Source organism: Bemisia tabaci, chromosome 8, assembly GCF_918797505.1.
Source record: "Bemisia tabaci chromosome 8, PGI_BMITA_v3".
NCBI lineage: Eukaryota > Metazoa > Arthropoda > Insecta > Hemiptera > Aleyrodidae > Bemisia > Bemisia tabaci.
The window spans coordinates 23,486,664-23,512,093 of NC_092800.1; the positions used below are offsets into that span (position 1 = coordinate 23,486,664).

At 41.1% G+C, this 25,430-nt stretch overlaps 2 protein-coding genes across 3 annotated transcripts in view; both read left to right on the top strand.

The window, feature by feature from the left end:
- The window catches only part of Sarm (sterile alpha and armadillo motif), a 105,191-nt gene that overhangs the window by 35,788 nt on the left and 43,973 nt on the right, over nucleotides 1–25,430 (top strand). Inside the window, 1 exon segment of the mRNA XM_072303834.1 lies at nucleotides 23,689–23,799. Coding sequence (XP_072159935.1) covers nucleotides 23,689–23,799 — 111 coding nt within the window.
- The window catches only part of Nup62 (nucleoporin 62), a 128,341-nt gene that overhangs the window by 35,185 nt on the left and 67,726 nt on the right, over nucleotides 1–25,430 (top strand). The gene's annotated exons all lie outside the window — the stretch shown is intronic.

A 25,430-nucleotide genomic window follows, 5' to 3' on the forward strand; every position in this document is an offset into this window, starting at 1 on the left:
CTAAATCCCCTCCTGCTCCAGTCATGCACGCACTACATGCATACTTAAGTTCCCTAATAACATATTTCTCGGAAGAGAAGGAGGAAAAGGCGGTCTAGGGAAGAGGGAAGAGGGAAGAGAAGTGAATAAAATCTTGATGTGATGAACGATCCTTCAACGTTGAGCAATCTCATGTAGCGCCACCGGAGTGCGCCTTTTATTCTTAGTGTCCTATTTAAATGGACTATAGTCTAAATATAGTTTATATATAGTCTATAATAGGTCATAGGTCTATAATCAGGTCTTTTTCCGACCAAAAAGCATATCGTTTAAGTATCACAAGCGCCATGCGACGTTTCAATCCCCCTGAACCCCCCTCCCCACCCCTCTTTGCTATGTCACTGCCTAAGTGCCTACGAGCCTAGCCCATAACGCGCAACTGGAAATTTTCAAAACGATATTTGGACCGATTTTATGAGAAGTTAAGCCCCCCCCCCCCCCCCCCCCCCAGCCAACCCCGCCAACCCCGTTAAGTTGAAACAGAAAGAGACGTTTTAAATTTTATTCCTGCACAAGGTTCAATGCAGAAAATAAACTTTAACCAACCTCTCTTTTCACAAACGAATTTCTCTTTTTCGACTTTCAGATTTTTGCAGGAAAAAATAAACGGCTAGTGGAACTCAAAACCATTCTTAACTCAATTTTTTCGAAAATATGGGTGGGTTTCTTTCTGATAATCTCGGTTCATAATTATGTGTCCCTCTACTTCACCACATGCATAATCTGTCTCCCAGATTTTGATCCCATTGACACCTTCCTCAACGAAAGTCTCGAAATTTTGACTAAATGGTATCTGAAACCGGTCCTAATGGACGCAGTGATTCCAAATCGGAAATTTTGTCCGTACGCGACCGTTCCAGCATCCTCAATTCCTCAATCCCGAGGCGCGTTTGGCCTACATCCAATCATGCATAAAATTAAACATAGCGGCCTTGCGCTTGGGTCCCCAAGTCCTCACCTGGGAGTACTTTCCGTTTCATCAAAGCAATTTATGGCACCCGTCAATCATCCACTCACTTTCCTCGCTCTTTTGAATTATTTTAACGTAACTCTCGCTGCTCAAAATATATTTCATAAAGGATTCCGAGCTCAGAGTAGGCTTGATCTGAGTAACGCAACTTCAATTTTTATCGTAAACCTTTATTAGTCGCGATTTACATCGAGTTTAATATAGGATACTGGGGGGCTATGCCCGCTGGCCACTCCGCGGCCCAACCGTCATAACACTAACACTTTGAAAAGTAACCGGGAGAGATCGTGGGAACTTTCCCATTCCCGTTCCCGGCACTTAACTTCTTTTTTTTCTTCTTTTTTTTACCAATGGAGATGTCGCATGTGTGAGGGATTTGCGATTTGACTGTTGTTTCTTATGTAAAAGTTCGCGAGAAACACGATGGTGCCACTGGTTTTCTCTGAAATCAACTCCCAAGCTCAAAAAAAGTTCTCAAAGTGAGGCCAAAATGGAGGGGATATCCCGCCCTACCCTGAGAGTCCACCTCTACATCAAAACAAACTCTCCAGGCAAAGATAGGGAGCAAATACATTAGCAGGGTTGGCGTGTTTTCAGTTTTGGAGTCCCCAAATGAAGTGGCAGCCCTGTCAGTAATGTATTTGCTCCCTATCTTTGCATGAAGAGTTTGTTTTGATGTAGAGGTGGACTCTCAGGGTAGGGTGGGATATCCCCTCCATTTTGGCCTCAACTTGAGAGCTTTTTTTGAGCTTGGGAGATGATTTCAGAGAAAACCAGTGGCACCATCGTGTTTCTCGCGAACTTTTACATAAGAAATAAAAGTCAAATCGCAAATCCCTCACACATGCAACATCTCCATTATCAAATAGTCAAGAGGGCTAATCCCACGCTTATCACCCAACTCCCCCGGGGAGCTTCAACCCCTCGCCGTGCGATATTTAATTCTTGTTTCTCATTTTTCTCTCTTTCTTTCTAGGTGTGTATTGCATGAGTTTGATCTGCAGAAGCGCAGACTCCCGAACCCGCAAAGGTCCTCAAAGGACTCTTACCCCTCTGTAAGCGAGTGCGGCCTAATTTACCACGAGCGCGCGCTCCTAAGTTTCAGCCGCGACCATGCTCGTGTCCCAGTCTCACCGCGGCGGGGTGCTCAAGTGGTTGATGTTGGACTCGATGAAGGCCGGGCACTTGGCCCGGGTGTCCCTCCACATCTCCGACGCCAGCGCCTGCCATCGCGGCAAGAGCGGCGGCGCCGGCGTCGAGTCGCTTTTCCACTCCCTAGTAAGTAGTCCCTCCGGCCGGCTCCGGCCAAAGCGCCTCATCGTAACCATCTTCATGTGCTCCACTCGTGCCTGTCCAGTGTCCTGTTCCGCTTCTCTTTCACCCCTGGTAGCAGCCATCTTCTAACAGTCAGTAGACTAGGGTGTACGGCTCCTGGCCGCTACGCGGCCCAACCCCCAGAGGGCGCTTCGCGCCCTCCAAGACCCGCTTTACGGGCTTCCGTGAGGTAACTAAGTAGAGTGGGGTCATATACATAAGAGGACTGTTTCCCACACTGAAAAAAAAAAAAAAAACTCCAGCCGTGGAAACCGTGCTTACGGGCTGTTTAGACATACCGTCCGCGTTCCAGGCTCAGAGGCCGGAAATTCCGGGCGTAGCACCCAGAGCAATCAAAGCTACGGCTACAGCACCTGGAACTTTCGACCTCTGAGCCCAGAACGGACGGTGTGTCTATATGTATAGCCCGTAACGTTTTTTCAGTGTATCGATAGTCGTAAAAATCATGTTCATCGGCCCAGTAGATCTATAAAACAAACTGTGGCAAAAAAATTGCACATTCACACTATTTAAATGGGAAAATTTACAACTTGATCGTGTAAAAATAAAAACCTGATCATATTTCCAAAATTTGAATGAAGCGTGCTCATTTAGGGACTGTCTCCTGTCGATAGTCGCAGAAATAATGGAAATCAACTCAGTAGAATATAACGGTAGAACAAGCATGTGTTTCCCACGAATTGTCCCATTAGCTCTGCTACCAGGGAGCTTTCAATCAACGGTTCCAGGGTCTCGGTATAGGCTTGTCATATTGAAAAATACCTCTTCCCTCTAATCCATCCCCGCGATGTAAGAAGTCCCATCGGAGATGGATTATGTCTGAGCTTCATGTGTTGCGTTCTTTGCGGGTTGCAGGAATGGTATATATTCTCCATGTATGTGAAAGTCGTTCTGTGGATGATTATTTTGGTAGCAGGTTCTCGGCGTCAGCGCTGCTTTTTGTGATTGTCCTGCGCGACTTCTTTTATTCATTCATTTATTATTTTTATCAATAGCTCCTTTTATATATTACCAGTACTTCATCCCTTACATAATTCTCGGAATCGAAGTATACTTTTTCCAGGACACCACTGAAATGCAAGTTTCGTCACGTATATTGCTCGGTCGCCCATTTTAAGTGCAAGCAAATGAACGACTTATTTGAAAAAAAGCTGAAGTGCCGCGGTATCTCCATAACATTTTCGTCCTGCTTCGAATGAACCTTTAAATTGCAGTCCTCTTAATAGTTATCACGATGAGGTCGTATCCCTCATCACGGACTCAGTGTTGACAAACGTGAGATACTGCCAGATCCCGACGAGAGGGAGACGAGATCTGTCGTGTGAAGGTAAACCACAGTATAAGTTTTCGAACGTTGCCAATTTTCTATTGCCAGCGATTCTATTTTTCTCAAAAATAAGGGGATTTGATCAAGGTATAATAATTTGGCATCCATCAAATTCCCATGAGATGCTCTTCTTTTGTGTGGCACAGATCCTAAGGTCTTGCCACTTCCATACTACCGTACCAAGGAAAAACGCCGTATGAACTTTCAAATGTTGCCAAATTTTTACTGATAAAAAATTATTTTGGCGAGCGGAAGTTACGCATATTTTTTCGAGACATTTTCAGGTATTTTAGATTGAATTAAGCACAAAATCGTCTGAAAAATTGAGAGAAAAATGTTTACAACTTTCCCAATAAATTCGTATTTTATCAAAGGAAATTTAGCAACGCCTGAAGGTTCATACGGCGTTCTTCCCTAGCGCGGCAGCCTAAGATGCGCAATGCGTTGCATAAGCAGTCATTCAGCGTCCCTCGCTTCTGCCTTAGACCGTTATTTGCATACTTTAAATGTTTGCCCGTGTCCCAGTGACAGGTGTCCCTCTGCAGCGCGATCTGTCGCTGTGCAATGTAGTCGCCATTGTATCTGCATTTTTCTTTATTTGCATTTGCATTTAAATTTGTTTATCAGCGCGCGTTTAAGGGATATGATTTATCTTTGCGGTTGTTGAGCTTTTAGCGTTTGCCCCAAGTTCGACGGATAACCGCAGGAGCAATATCATGATGAATAGGATTGCAGAAATAGAGAAGGAATAAGGAATTGTAGTAAAGAACCCATCCTTTGCTTTTCAGGGTCGCTCGCATCCTAGGAAATCTAGAGTTTTGTAGAAAATTGAAGTCTGGATGATGAAGGGCAGTATTTCACAGTGCTCCCATTCCGTGTCCAGCAAAATTTCCGGGACTCGGAACTTTTTTGTTGCAATTTTCCCACTCCATGACCGTCAAAAGTTCCGGGATTCCTGTTAGATTTTTCAAAAGTTCCGGAAAATGCAAAAGATCCGGAACATTCTGAGAATTTCAAAAGTTCCAATTTTTCCCACTCCATGACCGTCAAAAGTTCCGGGATTCCTCTTAGATTTTTCAAAGTTCCGGAAAATGCAAAAGATCCGGAACATTTTGAGAATTTCAAAAGTTCCGGGAAAAATTCAGGAAAATCTCAAAAGTTCCGGGAAATAGGAGCACTGAATACTATTCTACCGTCTCATACCTTCATGCGAAAATAGAGAGTGTGGAAAAGAGAGACATATGTTTGCGATTTCAAGCTACTTGATCAATGCTGAGGGATCGAGCCAAACTAATCGTCCAATCGAAAAACAAATAAAAATGAAAAGTGGCCGTTGCGCGCGGTGATCTCGAACGCACGACAGCGAAAAGTAGCCCTTATTTGGCTGCTAATCGCATAAAAACAGGTGAAACGCAACAAGAAGCGGGCCTGCATTCCGCGCGTGCTATTCCTCTTTTCGGAATCGGGTCTTAAATCCGATTCCACGCTGTGATGCCGATCCTAAAACGAAAACTGTCAATTTTATTGTGCCGAGGAAAAACATCGTATGAGTATTCGAATGCTCCCGTATTCTGCCGTGCTAAGGAAGAACGCCGTATGAACATTCGAGAGTTGCCAAATTTCCCGGGATAAAACATGCATTTTTCAGGAAAGTTATGCTTATTTTCCCTTGAAATTGGCAGATGTTTTAGATTACATCGCAAACAAAATTTTCTGAAAAACGCGAAGAAAAATATTCACAATTTTTCGAGTAAATCCATTTTTTATCGAGGGAAGTATGGCAACGGTTGATTGTTCATACGGCATTTTCCCTTGGCACGGCAGTATATCCCTCTTGGCAAACTTTATTTCTTACAAAATAATGTCATTAATATTTTACGTGAAAATTTTCCCGACCCCTATAGAATGAAATTCGAACAAAATCCTCCGAGAAATTCAAAGTTAAAAATTTGTTAGTTTTCTAAAAAAAAATGTCATTTCACAAGAAGTAACGCCCGAATATTCATACGCCGTTTTTTTACAGCGTAGCATTTAAATCCGCAAAATTTCGCGATATTCGGCAGCAGTTGGTTAAAAGATCGGTGGTCGCTTGGTTGGAGCAAAAACACCTATCTGTGCTCGGCGATTCGGGAGGGAGAGCTGATCTTCGTTTCTGCCTTCGTGCAACCAGTAGAGTTGCTTGTGTGTCGAAATGTGCGGATCGAATTGAGCGGTTTTCGTCAAAACAACCGAGGTGTTTTTTGTTGATGTTGTAATTGCCAATTTCTGTTGATGTGATTTAAATTAATTCATCGATTGACCAAATGGTCAACGGATCTCGACAGTTGACGAATTGGTGATCGGTGACCCGAAGTAGCACGCGGAATTAGTATATACGCGGAGGTTGTTGGTGCTGCGAGAGTGCATCCATCCTTTCTGGTGTATTTTTAGACGTCTTGATTTGGATGGTCGATAAGTTCTTTAAGATGATTATTCAAACGTTAATTCAAGGTTTCATCACCACTGCTACCGTCCCGGGAGAAGAAATCGCCGTCTTAAAAATTGAACTGAGAATTGGGATTACAGCTCTAAGTTGAGATGAAGAATTTTGCCTTAAAAGAAAGATCAAAAATTTCCAATTAAACGGGCCTGTAGCAGTTTGAAGTGAACACTTTAAAAAAATAGTGAAGGAAAGATATTCAAAGTTGTATTGCATGTGCCTTGTCCAGAACCAAAATTTTTCGGATCATATCGCTGCGCTGCTTCATACCCTCTATTAAAGCAAAGGTAAACTAAACATCTTTGCCGGAAGCTTGTTCCTTGAAGCACAACCCAGTACGTTCCGAGGAAAAGTAAAATTCTATAATCTTTCTACCCCAAACGGTCAAAATTAGCTTCCTGGAAAAAGTAACCAAACGCCCTGAAGTTCTTTTTCCCCTGGACGGTTGTGCGTACGCTATTAATTCATGTATATTTTTTTCAATTTTTCCCCAAAATTTTTAATTTTACATAATACTATTTTGTCCCCTTCACTGAAAATAAAAAATTCTGGCTGTGTAAGCCGTACTTACTTTTATATGTGCGGTTTATGTTACGGTTGCGGTTTACGTCGCGGTGTTTATATTACGGTTGTATGTGCAGACGCATACCGTCCTTTCCGGGTGTAGCACCCGGAAAGAACCACTAAACCCGGCTACTCAACACGGAGCAGTCGAAGCTACGGCTCGGGCATCCAGAAATTACAGCCTCTGAGCCCGGAACGGACGGTATATGTCTACATAGCCCGTAACTTTTTTTTCAGTGTTCGGCGACATTCGCGACACGTTAGTCCGGCAACTGAGAGACTGCAAATAAGACCTAATGACGGTGGCTGATGTCGACGGTTATGAATAGTAATTACCACGAAGAAAAGGAGGGGAAAGGGAACTGAGAAGAAAAAGAGTTTTCGGACGTCAGCAATCTGAAATGGCTCGAAAAAATACGCCATAACTCACGGGTATTTGTTGTGGGTGTGGAGGCAGGACCGGTCGCGCCACGCCGGGCAAGCGAATGCAAAATGGGTGCGTGGTGGTGGTGGACAGTCGCGGGTGTTGCCACGACGAATAGTCCGATTTTCACTCCGAATCTATGATAGTTAAAATTTTCTCAGCATCAAATCTGTTAAAATAACGAAAAATTTCCGTTAAAGAGACAACTTTACATGATCTCCATCGAGCTTTCGTCTTTAAGATCTAGTGACAGGGTTGCCCTCTGTCAGGAAATATCGGGAAAACCGGGAAGTGTCAGAGAATCTTAAACAGTCAGGGAAAATGACGAAAATGCTAGGGAAAAACCGTTAAGTCGCCTTTTTTTGCTTGCTCGAACGTTACGAACAACAAATTTTCCCTGAAAACTATTTCTAACTATGTCCTTTTACTAATCTGGCATTTGTTCAATTGTCAGGGAATTACACCAAAATGTGTCCGGGAATTTCACCAAAATGTGTCAGGGAATTAACTGTCTAAATTCTGTGGTAACCCTAAATGATAACTCGGAAAAAATGTTCGTAAATATATTTGCAACCTGTAATAATTGTAAGCTCGGAGTTAGTCTGAAGAAATAATTGAACTTACGCTTTTAGTAAACTCCTAGGTGTAAATTTGTTTGACGGAACAAATATTCTTCGAAATACTGCGTTTCAAGTTCGAATTTTTTTTTTTTTTGCTTTTATCGGAAAATGACATTGCGGGTTGAATGGATGAACACCTCTATCGAGGTGAATTTCATTTGAATTAATTTACTTCATCGCATCTGAAATAATTTCCGCGTTTAAGAAGCTTTACGATAATAAAGAAGCTTTACGATAAGCAAAGCAGATAGTCACGCACCGACGCGACGCACTGTGTCACGCCCGCCGCGCAGTCGAGCAGTTCGCCTTCAATTCCGGTCGTATGCAATACCACACTCTCAAGTCGAAATAGTTGCCTACCGATCGTTTCCCTCACGCAGGCATAGTTTTAACCACGCCAGCCATCCGTGTGTATGAAGTTACGCATTGTGACGATGCAGCGCATGTTCTGTCGTCCATGTTCGCATGTTCAGGCATCGGTTTCAATAGCAAAATGGCAAGAACGATTTCTCGTTTAGTTTTCTTGTAACTATAGTTTATTTATTTATTTTTTTTTAACGAACCGTGTGACCTCCATCCCAATTTTATGCCACTTCTCCCTTATTCTGTCCGGGGAGGGCCTATAAAACTGGCGCCGAGGGAGCGTTGGCGGTTTCTAGAAGATGGCGTTGGGCGCAGCGAGGTCAACATTCGCGAACCCGAGCGCGCAGTTGCCAACCGGACAATCCAACATCGTCCCACAAACAATTTGTTTTAAAAAACGTAGAGATTTTGTCTAAAGATGACTTTAGACGGTAGTCTAAGACGTTTTCCAAGACGTGATACAACGCGATATTATGTATTGCTTGTTTTTATTTAAGTTAGTTCGTTCCCAAACTGAAGAGATTTTTTGAAAATGAGATACTCACCAAAATTAAATTGCGAGCATAGTCCACGAAATACGCAACGGTAAAATCAGAAATTTTTTATTCCCGATTGCCCAAAGGCTTAGATACACGCGGCGATTAATCGCCGCGAGTGAAAGACGAAAGCCAATGGAGAGCCTTGATTTCGATATATCGATATTAATGGATCGAAATCAAGGCTCTCAATTGGCTTCAGTCTTTCACCCACGGTGTATATAGGCCTTCATCCCGTAACATAGGCCTGCACTCCTCCATATATTTTTCTCCCCCAGAAAAGTACCGGGGAAGTGGCAGAAAATTTCGGTATCTCATCAGGGAATGAGCTCCTAAAAATCAGGGAAAATCAGGGAATGAGTCCGGTCAAAAATTCTAGACACTACGTCTAACCAAATTTGTGCGGTAAAGTGATCTGACAAACTAAGTTTGGTCATACATGCCGAACGCTCGGTTTTACTAGAGCACCTATATAAGGAGAGTATGGACAACTTGAAATATGTAGCTTTTAGGGCCCAAAAGGGTAGGTAACCTTTGAAAACGAAAAATGTCACTGTCAATCTTTAGACTCCAATATTAAACGAAAATGGACAAGAAAATTCATAAGTAAGCATTCTTCCGCAAAAATGAGCAAGTTTATGCAAAAACCAAGTCAAATACGTGCTTCACTAACGACAGTTCCCAACAATTGTGATCATAAATCACTCTGGATAATTTGAATTCATAGATTGCCTACCCTTTTGAGGTCTAAGAGCTCTATCACCTAACCTCAAAAATTTTCGACATGTCCATACTCTCTCTTCATAGGTACTCCAGGTTTTACGAACCGAAAGTTCAGTTTGACAAACCGAGAGTTTGGGATGACATTGAACACCGAACTTTCGGTTCACGTGACCGAATTACTGCAATTTCATCACCTATCAAAATCAACGACTCAACGATCAGCCCGCTTACGCCAAAGACTTAACGCCAAGACCGGCAACGTAGCGCGAGCGGCGCTCCCCTGCCGGCGCATGAATGAACCGCCGCGCGCGCCGCCGCGAAAACATGAATGAACGCCGACAAGCGTGAGTGCGGCTCGCGTATCGGTTCCGACTGTCAAATCGTGCCTTCCCACCGTCGGTTTCAGCACGTGGAAACCGTATTTCTGCGACAATTCACAATCCTGGCCGTGACTCACCCGGCGCATAGCCCCCGGAGCCGAATATCGGTTGACATCGCGGCTACCGTGCGAGCTGTTGCGTCAGCCGTGTTTACAGCGCTACCGTACCACACGTGCTCCACCGTGGAAGCCTCCTCGTACGCCGAGCCTTAAAATGATAGCGAAGTTGTCGACTATTTACCCTCGATGGAGAGCCGGATCCGAATTTGGCGTGTATCGGTCGACCGCGCGTCGAGTTGACTTGAAATTAGCGGAAACAGCCACTCAGAGAGCTTGCACACGATTTATAGGCGATTCAAGCTGGCCGCAACATAATAACAACCTAAGCTCAGTCACCAGGCTCCCAGGGTTGCCGCAGTCAGGGAATTTTAAGAAGTCAGGGAAAACCTGTAAATGCCAGGAAATTTTAAAAAGTCAGGGAAAACCGGGAAATGTCAGGGAATTCTAAAAAGCCAGGGAAAACCGGGAAACGCTAGGGAATTTAAACAAGTCTGTGAAAACCGGGAAATGTCAGGGAATTCTAAAAAGCCAGGGAAAACCGGGAAACGTTAGGGAATTTTAAAACGTCAGGGAAAAACAGGAAATGTTGAGGGCAACTGAAATGGATTTTTGGCGACGATCTGCCGGCATTTCGAGACGGGACCGTGTCCGTAATGAGAGAATTCGCCAGGTGATGAAGGTTAGAGAGAAAGATATCGTGCACGGTGCACGACGTCATGTCCAGGCAGTTATGCTGGTATGGACATGTGCAAAGAATGTCGGAGGAGAGGTTGCCCAAACAAGTTTTGGATTGGGTACCACCTGGGAAGAGGCGACGGGGACGTCCCGTAAAGGGTTGGCGGCAGGGCGTTGACGAAGAGATGTTGCGGTGTCAGTTGCCCGATAACCTCTGGGAAGACAGGCATATGTGGCGTTTGGGTGTCGTAGAACGCCAGAGTGCGTTATAAAACGACTTTATATATATAGGGAAAAACAGGAAATATCAGGGAATTTAAAAAAGTCATGGGAAATCGGGAAATATGGCACGGAATTTTAAAAAATCATAGAAAACCGGGAAAGGTCAGGGAAAATGACGAAATGTCGGGCAAAAATTATCAAGTCACCTCCTTTTTAGTATGGGTTTGACGTTTCGAACGACTTTGCCTGAAAACTATTTCTATTTTTTTTACAGAGAACTTGTTCAAAGACACTGTCCGAAAATTTCAAGTGAAGTTTTCAAGCAGATTCTACCATCAATTTCTCTTTAAAAAAATAATGTAGCGGCGGAAATTTTGAAACGTCGCATGGAGCTTGGATACTTTGACCGGAAGGTGACCCTACCTTTTTCAGTACCTACCTTAAATTAGAGTACCTTAAATTTTTTTTTAAAAACTCCTAGGCGAACGAAATTTTCCCAGAGCCCAACTTCAAAAGCATGTCGTCGAGGTCTCTGCGAAGTTCGAAAACACCGCCGTGTTTTATGGGGGTGACTCACAGGCACATTCGATACTCGCACGACGGCGGCAAGTGACCGGCGCCGGTCGTCGGTGTTTGGGTGCCCGTCTGCACTCCGCCGGCGTCAGGTTTATTTTTACGCGTGTCGTCGCGAAAATTGAAAGGAAATTCCGGGTTATAAATTTTCGCGAGAGGGATCGAGATCATGTCGATGTGTTCGCCGTGACGGAGTTCGAAATCTCTTTGACGTCATCACCGGTGGCGCCCGTCGTTCGAACGTCATAGCTGAAGAAAGTTGATGGAACAAATCCTGCGGAGGCTCCCAAATGGACGTATTTCTGTCAAACGGAACTATGTGCATTAAGACATGAGCCCTAAGACCCATAAGAATATATGCATAGCAAGGCTCACTTGATAATGCACATGGTTCCGTTTGACAGAAATACGTCCAATTCTTGGAGGCATTAGTTGAGAGAGGAACGGAGGAAAATTCGGAAAATGCGCAGCTGGATCTGAGATGTAAATTTCCCTGTCTCGTTTCAAAGGAAAACCAATCGTACTTGTAGTTCAAGAGGCATTGCAAGGTCTTCATAGCGTCTTGCATTTCCTTCTCTGCTATTTTTAGAGAATGATGCGAACAGTTGAATTTGTTTTTATTCTCCCTCAAAAAAAGAGGAGAAGCGTTATGCTGATTTTGAATAATTATCGAATTATTTCTTCATATATCTTGTATTGGTATGCTTACGATTCCACTGCCAGTGCAATAGTGCATTGTCTTTGACGCGCGTCATCAAGTGTTCTTTGGTGTCACGAGGATGAAAAACTGTAAAAAAAAAAAATTCTCCTTTAGACGCTCATATTAATTACACTATTAATGACCTTTTCTTTTTTAATTCTGAAATCGGACCGAGTTCATTAGAAAGGAGCCAACCCACATTAAGTCGAAACTGAGACAAATGAGTTTTGAAGTTTTATTCCTGCATAAGGCTCAATGTAGACAATAAACTTTAACCCCTCTTTTCACAAACTAATTTCTGTTTTTCAACTTTCAGTTTTTGGCAGGAGAAAATATACGGCTAGTGGAAATCAAAAACATTCTTAAATCAATTTTTTCGAAAATGTGGGTTAGTTCCTTTCTCTAAACTAGGTCCAATTCGCTTTCTAAGGTTTTCTTCTTTACTAATTTCATTACTTTCCTCAGTGAGAGAGTTTAAAGCAAGAAGTCTGCTTGATTTTTTCACCAGAGGTTTTTCTTTTCTTTTTTTTTGAAATGAAAGTTTTATCAATCTAATTTTGACGCTCAAGAGGAGAAATGCCTTTGTACTGAAGGGGTCTCGATTGCCAATGATAAAATGATACAATATTGCATTGAAACTCTCAAAGAATGTTACCACACTTCCTATTTATGGCAGATTGAGTGGAAATTTCGATATATCTTGGCAAGTTGAAAAATGCGGCAAAAAAGAGGACATAAAAAGAGATTAGATACCATGTGCCATCACTTTTAGAATAATCCTCTCCACTACCTGCTTTTTACTGACGTAGGGGTCAGAAGCAGGCACATTAAACGAAATGTGTCTGATGTAAGGGTCTGTCTATCAGTTTTATTAACTACTCGCCAAGGTCTCTCGCTGGTTTCGCTACCAAAAATCCAAGTAGCTGACGTGAGCGGTGGCGTGGCGTGAATGATCGATTATCGATATTTTCCCATTTGAAGCTATGGTAAAGAATCGACTATCAGGGTGTTCGCTGCGAACACCCCATTTATCGATTCATTTTAATAGGTTTAAAGGGTAGATCAATCGATATATCGCAAAGCACGCCACGCCACTGTTCCCGATATAATAAAATTCCTGTTCCTGTGGTACTTAAGCATTAGTCATACTTAGGAATGCTTGACTCATCTTTTCTTCATTGAAATGCTATTAATTTAAAGCCTCTTGATCGACTCAAAAGGTTTTTGATAAAAACTCATTCGTTTGAGAGCTCTCAAGTTTCGCGAGAGGGCTATTGACATTTCCTTTTTTTATTTGCGGAGAAATTTCTAGCATATACTTCCTTTCCTTTTTATCATGATATAAAAATTCACTAAGCTAAGAATAATATCGATAGAATTTACTTTGAAAATACTCCGCGCAGCGTTCAATTTAGGTTAAATTCATCTATGTTCTTTTTTTTTTTCGACATTTCTTTATGTAAGCCTTTAAAATTCGAATTCTGGTTAACTTCGAGTTATTTTGACTATTTTTTCTTGCCTTGTGTATCATTGCTTTCTAGGCGAAGGAACTTAACTCCTTTCCGAGGTTGCCATACTCATAATTGACCCAAACAATTCAATTTTTTCCAAGAATGTGAGTCGATTTTGAGTCATTTTTGTCCAACATTTTGCTGCGATTATTGTGTAAAATCAGGGGGATTCTCAGTGATTTTTTCAGTCAAAAATATGGAACAGTGTCCTATTGACGTACATGCTTGTAAGGGGAGATTTTGAAACGTTAAAATATAGTCACATCCGTAAATGTTGAATCTCGGAATTTTTTATAGCATTAGATCTGCCAGCAGGATACTTTACTTTCTTTATTATTTATTTTACAATACATTGCGGTTTTATTCATCAAGCGAAAAAAAATTTCATAACTAGGCTAAATTTTGGAAAGGGAACATTGAGTCGTAAAAACTGATTTGTTGACGCTACCTCTGCTCTTGCAATCTGCTTTTGCGACCGGCAGGGGATTAATTCGGTCGTTTTACGAGGATTGCAAATCTGTCGTGCCAAGGAAGAACGCCGTATGAGCCTTCAGACGTTTCCATATTCCCTCCAAGAAAAACATAATTTACTGTGAAAATTATGAATATTTTCTCCTTAAATTTTCGGACAATTTAGTTCGTGATTTAATCTAAAACGTCCGAATATTTCATGGACAATTATGCATAACTTTCCTTAAAAAACATGTTTTATCAGGGGCATTTTGGCAACGTTTGGAGGTTCATACGGCGTTCTTCCTTCGCACGACAGAAATGTCGTCGTGATGAACCGCAAATCATTGCGGAAAGCGTCACGCACCGCAGACAAAGGCGGCTCTGCAGAAAATTAAAGAATTCAGAAGCTATAAAATTTGCGGAAGAAATAAAGGAGCATACGTTTGCTTGGCGCACATAACATACACATCGAGATCATCTCCACTGTTATGCAATGTGTTGACCGCAGAATGGCCATAACCTCCAGGCCCCATCCACGTTTACCCACGCATTACACAATCCTATCTCGTTTGCATATAATTTCCAGTAAATGTCTTACTCGTGTAGAGAAAGACTTGTCGTGCTTCGAAGTCACTTTTTCACATTGAATTGTCTTCCCCCTGTTTTCTGAGCGGAAAAGTTCGGAATCTTGGCGAATATAACACTGTAACAGCTATAAGCTGGGAAAAAAGACTGACTTACTGAAGGCTAAGAGCCTTATAGACATTTGGACGCTGCCAAATTTGATAGAATAACGCGCAATTTTCTGGAGAACTCATAAAATATCCTTTTTTAAAAAATCTCCACAAAATATCATTACCAATCCAATTTAGTGGATATGCCTAGGCAAATTTCACGAAAAATGTAATTTCACAAAAATTATTACAATAATATTGGAGGAAATTTGGCAATCTCCTTGTGTTCGAATGGCGATCTTCCTTAACCGGAGACTAAACATATCCTACAGATGACCGATAAATTATTATTTCCTAAGTGAGGTAGTTTCGAGGTTATTAACCTGCAAATTAGTATACTGATTTTGAGTCAACTTTTCTTTCGACCGCCCATTTGTAAACGTTTCCAAGTTTTCTTTTCGGCGTGATTGTAGATATGAATTTTCCAAACAAAGATCGTCAATATCATCAGGAAAATGGAAAATTTTTAGTAGTCTTTTTGTCAACTATACTGACCAAACCCATAAGTTTCAAAAATGACGCTGAAAAAAGAAAGAAAGAAAGAAAAAATTCAAGAATTGCTTATTCCATGCATTTCCTGGTTGACATTTAGCTGATCTTCGGCGGCTTGAAAACCTAGAAAGTAAGGGAATTTTGCGCACAATATGTTGGGCCCTACCCAATGCGCCATCGCGCCTTCAATTTTGCAGACGCAACACGGGCATCCATCAAGCACGAATAGTTGTATCTCTGCGCCGTTATCTGTGCGCATCATTTCCCTCGCACTACTTCCATGTTTTTGCGTATGTCTGTGCCAGGTTTTGTGTTTGTGTGTGTATTTATTTTGTAGAAACAGTTCTAGCGGCAGTTTTGTCATAAGTTCAGAGGAAGTCAGGTTAATTGAAAATTTTAAGAGTCGTAATGTAAAGTAAAAAAATTAACAAATTGTAAGTAAACCAAGAACAGCCAAGGAATTTAAAAATAATGAAATTCTGGAAACCATATGTAGCATATGGTGTCGGTGTCTGTCTTCATTAAAAACCGGAAAATTTCAAGAAATTCCGTGTTATCAGAAAAAATCAGGAAAGTTGGTCGTAGATCAGTAATTTGTAAGTGCCTCAAGCATTTTTCAAACATTTGATTCATTTTATTAAATATGTTGCTTTTTTAAATCAAACTAGTGCCAATTTACTCACGCAAAAAATCAGGAAATCTCGTCTAAAATTTCCGGAAAATCAAAAACTAAATTTTAGGTACCTTCTAGCAAAAGTTCCGTTTTTTATTGCGAAAAGGAACCAGCCTCTGTTCGATACGCAGAGAAACAAAAAATCAAGAAATATCGTCTTAAATGTCAGGAAAAATAGGAAAATATCAGGAAAATCCCGAACTAAATTTGAGTAGGTACATTGTAGCAAAAGTTCCGTTTTTTATTGCGAAAAGGAACTAGACCCTTGTCGATGCGCAGAGAAACAAAAAATCAAGAAATATCGTCTAAAATGTCAGGAAAATAGGAAAATATCAGGAAAATCCCTAAGTATATTTTAGAAGGCACCTTGTAGCAGAAGTTCTGCTTTTTAGTGCGAAAAGAAACTAGACTGGTCGCTGCGCAGAGAGACATACACGAAGAAAACTTGGAGCAAAAAATGCTGGCCTTGGTCTGACTCGAGCATGCGCAGTGGGGTGATTCACAAGACAAACTTTCCAAGCCGAGCGCGCAGGTGAGATCGGGATGCTAATTCAGTACCAGAGTGCGCTCCCGCCCAAGGAACACGTCCCGCTGAATTTGCGCAATTTTACCGAATTTTCTGGTTAGTTTGTCGTTAGTTTCCAATTCCGCGCCCTCAAAATTCTACTCGTGATTTGTGTCGTGCTGTCTCGCTGTACCGCATCGCCCGCGGGAAGTTTTGAAGTTGTCGGTTTTTTTGGATCTTGGATTTTTTTCGTCCAAAAATGCCGTGATAGGTCAGTATCCAGTTTTAATACCCTTCCCCCACCAAAGTTTGTAATTGAACACTTCATTTTTTGCACCAAAATTACAGTGGATAATAGTAAGATGGAACCCTCCTACCTCTCAAGCCTTTCATTTAGTCTCGTATGACTAGGTTCTCAATTCTTTTTGCTTACGTCGAATTTGTTTTTCCCCTTTCTTAAGTTTGAATCGATACACATTTATCTGAAGTTGAGCTCATACCTCTGTCTTCGATAATTATTTCATGTGTTGTATCATTCGGTCTGCCTCGGTAGCTTTAGATCGTGAGCTGCTCTGATATAAATGAGAAACTGTGTTAGGTAGAAATTGTTCGAAAATTTATATGAATGTATTGGTACTTTTAATATAGTGTTAGTAGTGTTCAAGTGCACTGTTTAATTACCTAGAAGTAGTGAAAAACTCCTCCCCTCTTCTCTTGGCAAAGAGTTATAGTGGCCAAGTCGCGTGGTATGCGGTACCTCTCTCAACTTTAGTTTGAACTTTGCCGTTCCCTCTGAACTTTAAAGTACAACTACACTGAAAAAAAAACCACATTGGATCTAGAGTCAAGACTCTTAAAAACATCGACAAGAAAAAATACTCTTGCTTTAATCAGATTTAAGTTTAAATCAAGAAACAAGCATCTTAATTTGAGCGGATTTCCTTTTGATTTAAGCTTAAGTCTGCTTGAATCAAGAGCCCTTTTTCTTCTCAATGTAATCAAGAGTCTGGACTCTACATCCAATGTGTTTTTTTTCCAGTAGACGTAATTAAAATTTGAATGTTTTAAGTGAAAAATTAAGGAACCATTCTTGTAGTTAGGTTTGTGAAATAAGCACAAAGTAAAAATGATCGGTAATGTATTGTATGGGAGTCTCCAAGACGTTCAAATCTCGGAAACCGGAGTATAAGAAATCACGTACATACATTCAGGGAAAACCAAGAAACTTTTAGACATTGCTTAGGATCAGACTGCAATTTTGTTCTCCCTGATCTATTGTCCTTAGTCTTTTAAGTTTTCTCGACAATGCTCATCAGATAGAATATTTCGAAAAATTTTAACTCAAATCAGGAAAATTGAGAGTTTTTAGACGACATTTGAGAAAAATACTGGATACCGCTTCTTCTCAATGCGTTTTGATGAATCATCGAAAAGAAAAGCCAGGAAACGTTTTTCATTTCAATTAAGACAGTCCTGAAAAACTCACTTTAGGTACCCTTTCGTTTATTCAATTTTCTTTTCCGAGTTCAAGAAGACTTTTCAACTTTTCTTCGCTGAGCCGTCAAAATTCAATCCTCGGTCGAAAGGCCGTTCAAAGTCGATCGTATCAGTCAACAGCCGGTCTCGATTTATCTTTGTCAGAAGCGAAAATAAATAATCGGAATGCAACAAATTGAAAATAAACCAAGCTTTCGTTATCTTATCAAGAATTATTGCCCGTATTTACACGTCTGAGTGCGCACCTCCGCGTGTGAAGTTTGAACTTAATTGCACTTGGCGCAAAAACGTTTGATCTGCGCCTTTTCGAACCGCCCGATGCTTTAAAAATTTTAAGATCGCAAGAAACAGTCGATTCAAGGTTCTGTTGCAGGCTGTCAAGCTGGGAACGCTTTGTGAAGCGAACGAAGAAAAATATTTTGCTATGCGTAGGTAAGATGCATGTAGAAGAATTTACAGTCAAAAATGAAAATTCAAAAACTTGTAAAATTGGAAAACGAGGGGAGCTAGAAAGTAAAATTTAAGGACCCTCAGAAATAATCATCTTTATGGAGGGGTTTATTACGGTAGTTCAATGAATTTTAGAACAAGTAGGACTTGCACCCTCTAGAAGTTCTAAGTCGGTTATTTTTTTGGAGGGGGGGGGGGAAGGCTTTAAATTGGGATCTTTCATGCTAATATCTTAGTCAACTTAAGCAACACGTTCGCAATGATTTTGATAATGTCGCCTTGATACAACTATTCGCACTCTATGAACGCGCGTGTTGCATATCAAACAATCGAAGGCGCTCTGGTCACTCAAGTGCGAGGTCTTCATTTTAAAGTTCTAGAGGATTTTCCTCTCAATTAAATCTAATGATTTTGAGAATTCACATTATAATTCCAAACTTTCCTCAAAGGTGTTACAACGCTCTTTGTAATCGCCCCCTCCCCTCTAAAACCAGGGGTGCAGAATCCTCCAAGTTTCCAACGTTTTCATGCGCCCGCCCGCCAGTTTTCCACACTTTTCTCTTCAGTTTCCCCCAAAATTTCCGACCGATTTCAAAAGTGAGAACCTTTTCCCTCTTCTTTCCTTTGATTTTCGACTTTTGACTCTTCTAAATGCTCCCTTTCCCCACACGTGTAAGGTCTTTCCACACTTTCTTATGCCCGGACGGGCGCGTGATCGAGCATTTTCTCCACCCCCGCCTAGAACGTCACTCATTTCACGAACGGCCCCCTCAAACGACGACCCTGACATTTTGAGGGAATTTTGGCACTAAATTTAGGAGCAACCTCGTTAAAGCGGCTTCCACGAAAGCTCTCGAGCTTGCCAACGTATCGCATAAATTCGCGGTACTCGCGGATGATCCAGCGGCACAACAGGCCGGTTCCGGCGAGGGATGAGTCACATGCAGAAGCTCGGAGCTTCCGTAAATAAACATCGATGCAACCGGGCTGACACATCTCGATGACGCGACACGCCGACACGCGACAGACGCGACACTCGAATTCGTCTCCCATTCATTCAGCTTCTAAATCTGATCGGATTGACGAGGCGAGACGACTGACTCACATCGCGCGCCGCGCCACCTAGACCAACCGCCACGCTTCGGCTTATCGCTTCGGGGTCAAGGGCGGACCGTCTCGTGTCAATAGTTGCCGCTAGAGTCCCTTTATACTAAGAGTCAAGACAATGTGAATCCATTTCTGATTGGTTCCCGTGTTTTAGGCCTCCACGGTGTCACAAACGGGAATAAAGATTAAAGTTTCACCGATTGCAAAGATTATAATCTGGGATGGACCGAGGAATTACGGGTTCGATAAGGAACAAACGGAATGAGAGAAGGAACGGAGAAAGGAATTTGGGAATGGGTCGATCAAAGATTACGAAAAACGTTCAATTTGTGTAATCTTTATTCCCGTTTGTGACTCCATGAGGGGGTGTTGTCTTGACTCTCAGTATAAAGGGACTCTAGTTGCCGCTAGAGTACTTTTATGGGAGAGTGTGGACGTGTTGGTGATTTTGGGGGTTAGAGTATGGACCTTTTAGGGCCCAAAGGGCAGCCAAAATGAACCCAAATCATCCAGGATGATTTATTTATCATTAGAATAATTGGATCGCACTCAGCTAAAAGGAACCAGCACGATTACAGTATGTTTTTTTTTTAAATTCGTGCATTTTTTTCTCTTCTTTTAAAATACTTAATAATGTACAGTATTAAAATTAACACAATTATTTTCCTTTAAACTTAACAATGTTTTGGTTATGGAAAACCAAATCTATTTGTTGGTCTGGGAGATTTGTTAGATAATTATGAAGAAATAATATTTTTACAACTCTGTAGTCGCGCTGATTCCTTCTTGCCAAATGCGATCCAATTACGACTCTTCGTTTGTAAATCACGTATTTGACTTCTCTTTAAACGTAACTTACGAACTTCATTAGAATTTCCATACAGTGCATTTAAACGTTCTCACAACTTTATCTAATCTGAAAAATTAATTGAATTTTCATTAAAATAAACCAATCGCAGCAAAATTGAATTTTTTCTTTAATTTTGTCAGATTTCATGTAGTTTCTGTAAAATCAGTCAAATGTTAGGGTTGAACCTCCATCAAGTTTTTAGAATTTGATGAAAATTCGAACTTTCACAGTGTTATCAAATTGGCAATATTTGTCAATTTGACGAAAATTTGATTATTTAGTGCAATATGTAGCATAATTGCGCGCGGATATGATAGACATTATACGAAACTGTAAGGCACACTCGCATCATGAAGACTGATTCTTCGCGTACGGATCGCTTCAGCATTCCTTGCAAATCGGCCGTGCTTCTTAAGTCATGCAGTAAGTGAACCGTGAAACGCATGAGGATATGACCTAACAGTGGCTCACGCTATAATCCTTTTACTGCTGTCTTTCATAGCACCTCAGAGATCGAGGCTCAGGAAAATCTGCTCGACAAGCGTGCAGTTGCTGACTAATTTTTCAGCTTCGACAGGCCATATTTGTAACGTTAATTCCCCCTGACTTCCGTAAGATCACGGCGGGTGTCACGGAATTAAATCGCTGCAGTTATTATTGACGTCGTAGCAAATGCAGAGGTTAAGATCTTTTCAGCGATGCCCTATTGTGCAGATTTCTTTTGAACATATTTATGCTAAAAGGAACTATGTGCATAAGGATTGCGTGTAACATAGTTCCTTTTAGCATAAATACGTTCTTTTTATGCCTTAGCTGTTGCGGAAATTAAAATGTGCATGGAATGGAAATCTGGAAATTTCGTTTCCCAAACGTCGCTTGTGAGCACTCAAAATTTCGTCAATTTTAGCCGTATCTTCGAAATCATTCCTTAATACGACATTGATCGAGTCTAATGTTGCCCGATCAACATTCATCAGTCAAAATTGAGAAATTGCAATTTGTTTACTCGTGATGTAGAATATCTAATCGGACAGAGGGATTATTGAACATGAATGGTTTGCATAGAGAAGGTATAGGTGGTCAGTATGGATTTTGCGACTATATTAGTACCGTGCTGAGGTAGAACGCCGTATGAGCCTTCAGGCGTACTTGCAAAACCTCATTTGACAAATCTCGAATTTTTCAGAAATTTGTAGATACTTTTCCTCCAAATTTTTAGAGAATTTCGTTCGTAATTTGATCCATATTGTTTAAAAGTGTCAATGAAAAATATGCATAACTATCCTCAAAATTAAATATTTTCCGAGAGTAAATTTGGCCACATTCGAATGTTCATACGGCGTTTTCCCTTAGCACGGCAGATTACGTGACTTTTCATAATGTCACTTATCTCGGACTTGATATGATTTTTCCAATTTTCCGGAAAAACCTACAGGATACAGCCAGACCCGGCAAAAAAACGGAGACCCCAATATTTTTGACTCTTTTGCCCAGGCTTCATTTTAAATATGGCCCTCTCTCACGTAAATACGGCACTTACTTATACATAATGATAAACATAAAAATTCCTGACACAGCGGTTCTAGTGATTTTCTGTCCAGTCGAAGTCATCGATTGTTTTACTCTTGTGAGTTACGAAATGACATATCTCAACATGGCAACTGCAAAATTGAATGTCATCCGCGAAGACAGTTTGACATATCTATTTAAATATTACAATGAACTACATTCGTTGTTTGCTACGACTCACAGTGGATCCAGTCAATTGCAGAGGTCGGACATATAATTTTTGACTCCAACTGCAAATTTTCATGTTTATTCCGTCGTATTTTAAAATCCACGGGGTGTTTCTCAGAGAAAATGTCACAAAAAAACCAATGGTGCCGAGTTTAAGACCTCAAATTTTTGTATGAACAGAGATATGAGCTTTTAAAGTTTCCAAATTTTGTCCGACCTCTCGTGTTGACTCGATCCACTGTGCGACTCCCCGTCAGTACGTTCATTTTACTGAACGACATCCAATTTCTCTCCGGTCTGTTCTCGCTGAAACTTTTCCACCCGATCAACCTTCCCCGATCCATTACGTGGCAAGTAGTCGAAACACCTTGTATATCGATGTTCCTCGCGGCGCGGCTATTTGTTCCCGGCGAAACGCGTGGGAAATGCGGGAAACCCACTCGCCTCGCCATGAAAGGCGTCCGCACCGCGCGACGCTGCCGCTCAGCCGTGAAAATCCACGATTTTCCCTCAGTTTCCGTGAGAAAAACGCGGGTTTTCACACCGAGCTGGCAACCGCGCCTGCGGCCACAAAGGACGGTCCGTGATGCAAGCTCTCGAAAGACTTGCACCATTTCAATTAACCGACCATCGGCGCAACCTTAGTCGGATATAGAGGAAAGGATATAGTGGACATAAACGTGGTCATTCATGAGTCGAGGCGCCCGCTCCGCCTTTACGGAGGTGTTCTGCATCCGGATTGGTGAGGAGTTTCAGCGAAGTCGAGTCAATGAACTCGTGCTGAGAAAAAAATGAGTCAACTTAATTTCATTATCAGGTTCCTCATGTTGTGCACTGAAAAAAAAAGTTCAGTAAATCCGAACTAGTTAAGATCATGTGGAACCACGATTTTGTTCGGTACACATGACCGAATTATTCGGTCTGCTCAGCCGAACTGTTCGGTCCACTGAACCGAACCGTAAGAATTTATTATGGTTCGGTCGCACAAACCGAACAATTCGGTTGAACAGACCGAATAATTCGGTTGTGTGTACCGAACAAAACCTGGTTCCATATGATCCTAACTAGTTCGGATTTACCGAACTTTTTTTTTCGGTGTGGTTCTTAACACTGTGTAAATTTTATCACTTAACACATCTTAAGTATATTTCAAAGCAAAGAGGAAGTCGCAAGATTTCGAAGACACTGCATTGTCCTATTGAATGCAATCTAATTGATGGGTTAAATTTTCCTCTTCGTGCCAATTAGGTCTGAAACCATTCGCATAAAAAATTATTTCGTTCCATGCGCCCTGATCTCCTCAAAATTCTGTAAGTTTTCCCGGATATTTCCTGTTAATGACGAAGGAGATCTGTTTCATGATCTGGAAAACGGGATGAGAAGGAATCAGTTTTAACTTGAAAATATCTGGGGAAACTTACAAAATTTTAGAGATTAGGGCGCATGGAATGAAATAATTTTTCATGTTGAATGGTTTCAGACCTACTTAACGCAAAGAGGAAAAGTTAATCCACCAATTAGATCGCATTCAAGAGGATAGTTACAGTGTCTGCAAAATCTTGCAACTTCGTGTGTTCAAGTGAATAAAATTTACACGATAGTTTTCCTTTCAAAGTAGTCATTTTTTTGAAGAAGAACAAAAACTATTTGCTTGTAGTTCTAATGCACTTTGTCTGCTTTTGTGTTACAGATGTCAGATTTTTCCGACGAGGAAAATAAAATGGCGGCTGTCATGGAAAATTTCCAGAAGAAAAATTCTGTTGGATCAATCGGCAGTAGACCACACATAAACGCTCAACAGGTAATTCTATTTTTACGGTAATTGCTATTACTTATGATCACCAATCTGTATCTCCTGACTGGTGCGTTTCGACGCTTTCGTCCTTGGTAATTTTATTTTTTACCAAATTCGTCACTTCTGGAACATGCCTAGTTCTCCTACGATTTAGAGTTTCCCCAGTAATTCTCTCCTAGGAGTTTTTTACAAAAAAATGACGTTTTCTGATGTCCTCAAGCGACTATTCCTGCTAAATTGATCCGGATAATCCTAACTGCATTTCGTCGTTTCCCAGACGAAAAAACTTAACTATATTTCAATGATGCCAAATTTACCCTCACAAATTGTTTTTTACCAGGAGAATCTTCGGCATTTTTAACTGAAAATTTCTCTAACTTTTCCTCTGATCTTATGCAAAAATCAGAAAATTAATTTTGGGCAACTTAATTATTATTGTAGTTGCACACGTGCATCATTTTGTAAAATATTGGACAAATGCAGCACTTTGTTGTCAGTAAATTTTGCAACTTTGGAATGGAGTCGCGTTCCTGCATCCGGGACACATGACGATTTGACCAGAATTAGAGTCAATTTTACCCACCACATCTGTCATTCGTTTAATTTAATTACATTTGGAAAAACAGCAAGGCAACACTGCAGTCTTCCTGAAATTTTCTCCTCCCTTTTCCAAATGTTTTCTTCGGTCCGAAACATATTTTCAAGTTCCGTCAGAGAACATATGAATGAAGAGCGTTTCAAAAAGTAGCGACCTTGACTTAGGCCAATCCTTTTCTCCGTATCCAGCGCAGTCCCACGCGTTTCGCGCACTAATGGCCCTCGCGCCTTCCCCTCCCCCTTTCAGACCGCTAAAAATAAATATCTAGAACTTATTTGCCGGATTCCTAAGAAAATCAGCTTTTTCTTCTCCATGGTAGTCCACGTTAATGTGGCGCTGAAAAAGAACGTCATGCAAGCATTTGAACGTCGCCGAAATTTGTCTGATCGACTATGAATTCTCTAGAATTTTTCGAAAATTTTACTTCGAAGTACATCAAGTATTTTATTCGAATTATAATGCATTGTATCTAAACAGTTTTGGCTGAATATTTGAAAATTAGTTTAAATTTAAATGAATTTGAGTAAAATCGGCCTAGTTTGAGTGTCCATATGGCGTTCCTCCTCAGCAGACTGCCGTGCTAAGGTGAAACACCATATAACACTCAGACTGCCAACCTCCCCCTCTTAAAATACTAACTTTTGAGAAAAATTAGGAATTTTTCTACTTAAAGTTTTCAAACACTTCAGATCGCACTACGAAGAAAATTCTCTGAAAAATTAGACGGGAAATATTCACAAGTCTCCTCGGCAATTCGCGTTTTATCCAAGGAGATTTGGCAACTTACGAAAGCTCATACAACGTTCTTCCTTAGCACGGCAGAACAGTGATAAAGTATGCAAATTTCCAAACTACAATCTGACAACCTCGACTCAGAAATCAGGATCTCTTTCTCACTCTTTCTTTTCCTACACCTGCGGGTCGATTGTTGAATCTGTATCGATATAATCGATAATCGATCGATAGATCCCCATCTTGGCAATGCTATCTATCGATCAAGGTTATTCGATAACGATTAAATAATCGGCCCGCTTACTCC